The sequence below is a fragment of the Arachis hypogaea genome, chromosome 13 (assembly GCF_003086295.3).
Source record: "Arachis hypogaea cultivar Tifrunner chromosome 13, arahy.Tifrunner.gnm2.J5K5, whole genome shotgun sequence".
Lineage (NCBI taxonomy): Eukaryota > Viridiplantae > Streptophyta > Magnoliopsida > Fabales > Fabaceae > Arachis > Arachis hypogaea.
The window spans coordinates 93,488,524-93,497,709 of record NC_092048.1 but is presented as its reverse complement, the minus strand read 5'-3'; the positions used below and the strand labels follow the sequence as shown (position 1 = coordinate 93,497,709).

The window sequence follows — 9,186 nt, the reverse complement described above, 5'->3', positions numbered from 1 at the left end:
CCTCTTGGCCATTTGCTCAAATTGTTGTTGAATTTGCTGCTGCATTATCTTGTTTTGAGCCAAGATTGAGTCCACTCCTTCTAGCTCCATTACTCCTCTCCTTTGTGATGGTTGGCGTTGCCTTTGATGCACAAAGAAATACTGATTATTAGCCACCATGTAAATAAGATTTTGAGCTTCTTCTGCAGTTTTCATCAGTTGCAATGATCCTCCAGCTGAGTGATCAAGTGCTTCTTGAGCCTTTAGAGTTAGTCCTTCATAGAAGTTCTGTAGCTTGTCCCACTCAGTGAACATTTCTGGTGGACATTTCCTCAGCAGAGCCTTATATCTCTCCCATGCTTCATACAGATTTTCAGCATCCAATTGCGTGAACGTCTGCACCTCAGTCTTCAACCTGATGACTCTTTGGGGTGGATAGAATTTGGCTAGAAATTTAGTCACCAAATCATCCCAACTAGTGATACTTCCTTGGGGAAAAGTTTCAAGCCATTGTGCGGCCTTGTCCCTTAATGAGAACGGGAACAGCAGAAGCTTGTAAGTTTCAGGATTCACGCCATTGGATTTGACAGTGTCACAAATCCTTAAGAAGGTAGATAGATGCTGGTTGGGATCTTCCAATGGGCTGCCTCCATAGGAACAATTGTTCTGGACAAGTGTAATGAGTTGTGGTTTTAGCTCGAAGTTGTTTGCATTGACATTGGGAGTTAAGATGCTGCTTCCACAGTGTCTGGGATTTGCAAAAGTGTAGGAGGCCAACACTCTCCTCTGTGGTGGATTGGGATTAGATGGATCTCCTTCCATCTCGTGATATTCTTCCTCTCCAACAATACCTTTCCCTCTCCCAGCTCTTCTTAATCTCCTGAGAGTTCTCTGGTTAGCTTCGGATAAGATAGGAGTAGCTCTCCCTGTACCTGACATACAAACAAAACAAGAAACACACAACCAGTGATACTTCAATCTATTTCTAGAATGAAGTTTTAGTTAGCTTAAGCAAAAATTCAAACAGTTAGTAGGTTAGTCAAAATTAAAGAAAAAATGCTTGATCTAAACTACCACCTCACTTAATCATTGTTAATCTATTCAATCCCCAGCAACGGCGCCAAAAACTTGATGTGTATTTTCGGAAAACGAATTCCAAACACACAAATCTAACCGGCAAGTGCACCGGGTCGCATCAAGTAATAATAACTCACGTGAGTGAGGTCGATCCCACAGGGATTGAAGGATTGAGCAATTTTAGTTTAGTGGTTGATTTAGTCAAGCGAATCAAGAGTTGATTTGAGTGGTTTGTATTCGACAGAAGCTAAATTACATGAAATTAAAAGGGAGAGGGACAATTGCAGTAAATTAAAGAGCAGAGAAGGTAAATGTGCTGAATCTTAAAGAGCAAGAAATTAAATGGCAGAAACTTAAAACACAAAAAATGTAAATTGCAGAATCTTAAAGTGCAAGAAATGTAAATGGCTTGAATTGTAAAGGGAATTGGGAAGTGGGTTTGCATAATTTAAACAAGGAAAAGTAAATTGCATTAATCAGACAAGTAGAAGGTGACTTGAATTGAACCGGATCTAAAACGGAAATGTAAATGAACTTGAAAAGCTTTAAACAGAGAATTTAAAAATGCAAACTCCAGATCTCAGGACCCAAGAGACTAGATAACCGAGTCTAGATCTCAATGCCTTCCTAGATCCAAATGTAGAATTCAATTGCAAGAAATTAAAGATCAAAACAGAAGAAAACTTGAATTTAAATCTCAATTCTCCAATGGTGCAGTCAAAGAAACAGAAAGAGATCTCAAGGTGAGATTGAGACAGAATTTCCCCAATTCTCAACACCCAAGACTCAAGACAAGTGTAATTGAAATTGAAAACAAGAAAACTAAGAGGAAGAGAATTCAATTCTCCTCTCCGAAACTCAGAAACTCAAAACAATTCAAAACCAAAAGCTCTCCAAAACTACTCAGCAAAACTCCAAGGAAAGCTCTCTAAAATCTTAAATCCTAAGCTATTTATACACTTTCTTCAAATGGTCTTCAAGCCTTGAATTGGGCCTTTGCTCTTGATGAAATTGGGTTGATAAAGGCCTTGGTTGATTGCTCTTGGAGTTGGAGAAAGATCCATTGTGAACCGGGTTGTAAATCATAAAAGCTTGAGTAAAAGTTTGAGGCAAACTTTTACTCAAACTTTTTATACCAGCTGCCCTCCTTTTGCTGATACCAACGTTTGGGCTAAAGTTTGAGGTCAAACTTTTGCTCAAACGTTGGTTCCCTTGTGTATATGTGTGGTGCCAACGTTTGCCAAAAAGCTTGAGGCAAACGTTGGCGCAAGCTTTTCTCCTCCAGGGTGTGCAAGTGTGGCGCCAACGTTTGCCAAAAAGCTTGAGGCAAACGTTGGCGCAAGCTTTTCTCCTCCAGGGTGTTGTTTTTGTGATGCCAACGTTTGCCAAAAAGTTTGAGGCAAACGTTGGCTCAAGTTTTTTCCTCCAGGGTGTTTTCAATTCTTCCAAAAGTTTGAGCTAAAGTTTGAGGCAAACTTTGGCTCAAACTTTTTTCCTCTGGGATGTTTTCAACTCTTCCAAAAGTTTGAGCTAAAGTTTAAGGCAAACTTTGGCTCAAACTTTTTGTTCTCTCTTGCTCCTAGCCATTCCTTCTTCCTTCAACCTTCTTCAAAACTCTTTTCACCTATCATCAATCAATCAAAACAATCAAAGCTATGCCCCAAATCATAAGATTGTGTTTCTTTCATAATATATGACAATTATAGCACAAAATCTCATGAAAGTGCATTAATTTATCCATGGTTGATTGAATCAAAGGAAACATGAAAATCTACCCAATTGGCTTACTTAAGGCTCAAGAAAGTGCATAAATCAATTGAAAATAAGTAAAAAAGACTAGTGAAACTTGGCTAAGATGACTTGTCATCAGTAGATGCTTTCAAAAGTACACTTAACTTTTAAAAGATACAAGCACAAACACATGAACATTTTGATTTACCAAACGCATAATGAGGTGCTTATGCGTTTGAAAAGCACAAGTACTTCTTCAAAAAGTTTTACTAAATTAAGCCTTAGTGTATTACCTGTATTGGCTATATATATAATTTAATTCCGATGCACTGTCAGTGTAAAGTAATTTTACACGTGTATCTAATCACGTAACGCCACATCAGTAAAAATAATTACCTTTCAAATTGATCGCGTGAATGGTTATTCAAAATAACGAATGTGATTGCATGACCGTATAAAATGTTTTACATTGTTAATGCATTTAAATTCAACTCATATATATATTGGTATTACTTATATTTATTTTTGGTCCGACCAAAGTTAGGTCCATAAAGAAAATAGAAGTAAGATCCATTTTGGGCCCATTATAATTATCTGAAAGCCCAAATAAAGATTGTGTATAAAATTGTGCAAATTGAGAAGGGGTAAGGCAGACGCAGTTGCAGCTAAAGCTGAAGTGGAAAACCTGAAACAGAGTGTTTCAAACTTTAATCCCTAGAAAAAGAAAGGATGGATCCTCAGGCTGAGCCGGTGAATTACATTTGCGGTGATTATGGGATAAAGAACACACTGGAACATAGTAATGTCATCCAGTGCCGTGAGTGCGGTTATTGCATCCTTTACAAAAAGTGTACTCGTCGCAGTAAGCACCCCCTTTTTATCACTTGTTGAAGGTTGCTGCTTTCATTTATCGCATTCACTTATACATTTACCTATTTATTTGTTATGATTACAATTGTCCAGTATGAAGCTCGCTGAAGAAACCAAACAAAATTGGACTCCGTTGTTGGCTTGTTCATCTGTTTCATACTTTTATGTATATATAAATTTAAGTGCTGTCTTCATAATGGTATCATGTTTCTTTTGTGTAATATTGTCAACAAAGTCAATAATGTTGCATGAACCTTCATCTTTACTACTTTAAATTAGCGTTATACATATACTTTTCTATTATGAAATTGATTTGAGCAAAGAAAAGTTCTCTTCTTGCGGCTAAATTTATGCAATTAGCCACTGAGTCTAGAAAAGTACACACACCAAAGGTAATGTATGATTGTCAACACACTTAACAAATCAATGAAAATTCATTCATTCTATGGTCATTCTTTATGAGAAAATGAATAGATGATGCAAGTCATCACAACACCAAACTTAAATTTTTGCTTGTCCTCAAGCAAATCAGAGTTAAATGTAAATTGTTTTGTCTTTTTAATACTTGACTTCTAAGAAAATTCAATTGAGAATCAAAGATAAAGATTAAGTATCTAATCATGCATGAACTTTGTTATTCGCTTTCATATCCAATTGAAACCTTGAGACTTTTGAGGGTCCTCATTAGGTGCTTGCTTCTAGAGCCCTCTTTATAGATTGTCACCTTGAAGTAGTAGTGGTACTATATTTTTTTTTGTTGTTCTTCCTTTCTCTTTTATTTCTTGACCACAACTCTAAATGGTTTGTCTCAAGACGGCCTTTTAAGTAAGCTTTCAATTAGCACGCCCAAATCAGTTGATTTTAGGGTACTAGGTGTTGAAACACCCCTACGAATTTACTTGCTCAGACCTCTTTTCTTGACACAGCTTCATCACAAGCATCTACTAGGACATTAACTCTTTGAGCCTTTGTTTCCTTCTTTTCTTCCTAGTAGTCGATGCTCAGAGCTTTGGGTCACCCTTCTTACTTCTTGGTTCTATTGATATTTGAGGGTTATTGGTACGCGGAATCGTGATTACACTTTAATTATGTAAAATTCATTGCTCTTTCTTTCCCTGGAAATGGCGCCAAAAACATGATGCCAAGACCATGGTTCACAACTCCGTGTAACTAACCAGCAAGTGCACTGGGTCGTCCAAGTAATACCTTACGTGAGTAAGGGTCGAATCCCATGGAGATTGTTGGTATGAAGCAAGCTATGGTCACCTTGCAAATCTCAGTTAGGCGGATATAAATTGATAATGGTGTTTTCGAATTTAATATAATAAAATAGGGATAGAAATACTTATGTAATTCATTGGTAGGAATTTCAGATAAGCGAATGGAGATGCTTTCGTTCCTCTGAACCTCTGCTTTCCTGCTATCTTCATCCAATCAGTCTTACTCCTTTCCATGGCTGGCTTTATGTGATACATCACCACTGTCAATGGCTACTTTCGGTCATCTCTCGGGAAAATGATCCAATGCCCTGTCACGGCACGGCTAATCGTCTGGAGACATCACCCTTATCAATGGCTTCAACTTATCCTCTCAGTGAAAATGGTCAACGCACCCTGTCACAGTACGGCTATTCATCTGTCGGTTCTCGATCATGCTGGAATAGGATTTACTATCCTTTTGCGTCTGTCACTAACGCCCTGCAATCGCGAGTTAGGAGCTCGTCACAGTCATTCATTCATTGAATCCTACTCGGAATACCACAGACAAGGTTTAGACTTTCCGGATTCTCTTGAATGCCGCCATCATTCTAGCTTACGCCACGAAGATTCTGATTAAGAGATCTAAGAGATACTCATTCAGTCGAAGGTAGAACGGAAGTGGTTGTCAGGCACGCGTTCATAGGGAATGATGATGATTGTCACGTTCATCACATTCAGATTGAAGTACGAATGAATATCTTAGAAGCGAAATAAGATGAATTGAATAGAAAACAATAGTACTTTGCATTAATCTTTGAGGAACAGCAGAGCTCCACACCTTAATCTATGGAGTGTAGAAACTCTACCGTGAAAATACATAAGTGAAAGGTCCAGGCATGGCCGAGATGGCCAGCCCCCAAAACGTGATCCTTAGATTAAAAGATAATCCAAAGATGTCTAATACAATAGTAAAAGGTCCTATTTATAATAAACTAGTCACTAGGGTTTACATGAGTAAGTAATTGATGCATAAATTCACTTCCGGGGCCTACTTGGTGTGTGCTTGGGCTGAGCTTTAACTTTCCACGTGCAGAGGCCATTTGTGGAGTTGAACGCCAGTATTTGTGCCAGTTTGGGCGTTCAACTCTGGTTTTGGATCCTTTTCTGGCGCTGGACGCCAGATTTGGGCAGAAAGCTGGCGTTGAACGCCAGTTTACGTCGTCTATTCTTGGCCAAAGTATGGACTATTATATATTTCTGGAAAGCCCTGGATGTCTATTTTCCAACGCAATTGGAAGTGCGCCATTTCGAGTTCTTTAGCTCTAGAAAATCCACTTTGAGTGCAGGGAGGTCAGAATCCAACAGCATCAGCAGTCCTTCTTCAACCTATGAATCTGATTTTTGCTCAAGTCCCTCAATTTCAGCCAGAAAATACCTGAAATCACAGAAAAATACACAAGCTCATAGTAAAGTCCAGAAATGTGAATTTAACATAAAAACTAATGAAAACATCCCTAAAAGTAACTAGATCCTACTAAAAACATACTAAAAACAATGCCAAAAGCGTATAAATTATCCGCTCATCACAACACCAAACTTAAATTGTTGCTTGTCCCCAAGCAATGGAAAATCAAATAGGATAAAAAGAAGATAATATACTATAAATTCCAAACTATCAATGAAAACATAGCTCCAATCAAATGAGCGGGACTTATAGCTTTTTGCCTCTTGAATAGTTTTGGCATCTCACTTTATCCATTGAGGTTCAGAATGATTGGCATCTATAGGAACACAGAGTTTAGATAGTGTTTTTGATTCTCCTAGTTCAGTATGATGATTCTTGAACACATCTGTTTTATGAGTCTTGGCCGTGGCCCTAAGCACTTTGTTTTCCAGTATTACCACCGGATACATAAATGCCACAGACACATAATTGGGTGAACCTTTTCAGATTGTGACTCAGCTTTGCTAAAGTCCCCAATTAGAGGTGTCCAGGGTTCTTAAGCACACTCTTTTTTTTTTCTTTGGACCTTGACTTTGACCGCTCAGTCTCAAGTTTTCACTTGACACCTTCACGCCACAAGCACATGGTTAGGGACAGCTTGGTTTAGCTGCTTAGACCAGGATTTTATTCCTTTAGGCCCTCCTATCCACTGATGCTCAAAGCCTTGGGATCCTTTTTATTTGCCCTTGCCTTTTGGTTTTAAGGGTTATTGGCTTTTTGCTCTTGCCTCTTGGTTTTAAGAGCTTTTGGCTTTTTCTGCTTGCTTTTTCTTTCTATTTTTTTTCGCCTATTTTTTTTCTGCAAGCTTTGTTCTTTGCTGCTTTTTCTTGCTTCAAGAATCATTTTTATGATTTTTCAGATTATCAAATAACATGTCTCCTAGTCATCATTCTTTCAAGAGCCAACATATTTAACATTCTTAAAACAACAACTTCAAAAGACATATGCGCTGTTCAAGCATTCATTCAGGAAACAAGAAGCATTGTCACCACATCAATATAATTAAACTAAGTTCAAGGATAAATTCGAAACTCATGTACTTCTTGTTCTTTTGAATTAAAATATTTTTCATTTAAGAGAGGTGATGGATTCATAGGACATTCATAACTTTAAGACAAAGTTACTAACTACTAATGATCATTTAATGAAGACACAAACATAGATAAGCACATAACATAGAAAACGAAAAACAGAAGAAATAAGAACAAGGAATGAATCCACCTTAGTGATGGTGGCGTTTCCTTCTTGAGGAACAAATGATGTCCTTGAGCTCTTCTATGTCTCTTCCTTGCCTTTGTTGCTCCTCCTTCATTGCTTTTAGATCTTCTCTGATTTCATGAAGGATGATGGAGTGCTCTTGATGTTCCACTCTTAGTTGCTTCCAATAATTGTGTGGAAGAAAATGTATCCCCTGAGGTATCTCAGGGATCTCTTGATTTGCAGTCAAATGTTCTACCACTGAGCTATAGACCCTTGATGGAAGCTTTTGTCTTCCCTTTCCTCTTTCTAGAGGTTTCTCTGGCCTTAGGTGCCATCAATGGTTATGGAAAAAACAAAAAAGCTATGCTTTTACCACACCAATCTTAGAATGTTGCTCGCCCTCGAGCAAAAGGAGAAGGAATAGAAGAAGAAGAAGAAGAAGATACGGGGGAGATGGAGGGATGTGTGTATTCGGCCATATGGGTGGGATTGGGTGGGGAAGAGATGTTGAATTTTGAAGGTAAGTGAGTGTATGGATGTGAGTGGTAGAGGGTTAATAGGGAAGAGTGTTTATTGGGAATAGAGGATGATTGAGAAGAGAGAAGAGAGTGAGTGGAGGTATGTGGGGATCCTGTGGGATTCACAGATCCTGAGATGATCCTGTGGGGTCCACAGATCCTAAGATGATCCTGTGGGGTCCACAGATCCTGAGGTGTCAAGGCATTTACATCCCTGCACCAATTTAGGCATGTAAAATGCCCTTGCACACAACTTTGGGCGTTCAGTGCCAGGTTGGTGCCCATTTTAGGCGTTCAACGCCGATTTGTTGCCATTTCTGGCGTTGAACGCTAGAACCATGCTTGTTCTGGGCGTTCAGCGCCAGGATGCTGCCCATTTTGGGCGTTCAGCGCCAGAACCATGCTCTGTTCTGGCGTTGAACGCCAGGCAGATGCTTCCTCCAGGGTGTGATTTTTCTTCTGCTGTTTTTGATTCCGTTTTCAATTTTTCTCTTTATTTTGTGACTCCACATGATCATGAACCTAAGAAAACATGAAAAACAAAAATAAAATTAGATAAATAAATATTGGGTTGCCTCCCAACAAGCGCTTCTTTAATGTCAATAGCTTGACAGTGGGCTCTCATGGAGCCTCACAGGTGTGCAGAGCTTTGTTGAGACTCCCCAACACCAAACTTAGAGTTTGGATATGGGAGTTCAACACCAAACTTAGAATTTGGTTGTGGGGGCTTTAGTTGACTCTGCTTTGAGAGAAGCTTTTTATGCTTCCTCTCCATGGATGCAGAGAGAGATCATTGAGTTGTAAACACAAGGTTGTCCTCATTCAATTAAAGGATCAATTCTCCTCTGTCCACATCCATCACAGCTCTTACTATGGCCAGGAAAGGTCTTCCTAAGATGATGGATTTATCCTCTTCCTTTCCAGTATCCAGGACTATGAAATCAGCAGGGATGTAAAGGCCTTCAACCTTTACTAACATATCCTCTACTTGTCCATAAGCCTGTTTTCTTGAATTGTCTGCCATCTCTATTGAGATTTTAGCAGCTTGCACCTCATAGATTCCCAGTTTCTCCATTACAGAGAGGGGCATGAGGTTTATCCCTGAACC

At 38.9% G+C, this 9,186-nt stretch overlaps 1 protein-coding gene across 1 annotated transcript; it reads left to right on the top strand.

Moving 5' to 3' along the window:
* The first annotated feature begins 3,516 nt into the window (after positions 1-3,516).
* LOC112735967 (DNA-directed RNA polymerases II, IV and V subunit 12-like) lies at positions 3,517-3,765 on the top strand. The gene is made up of 2 exons (XM_025785367.2): positions 3,517-3,647; positions 3,741-3,765. Exons 1-2 carry the CDS (start codon positions 3,517-3,519, stop codon positions 3,763-3,765), a joined length of 156 nt encoding a protein of 51 aa, XP_025641152.1.
* Positions 3,766-9,186: the final 5,421 nt, after the last annotated feature.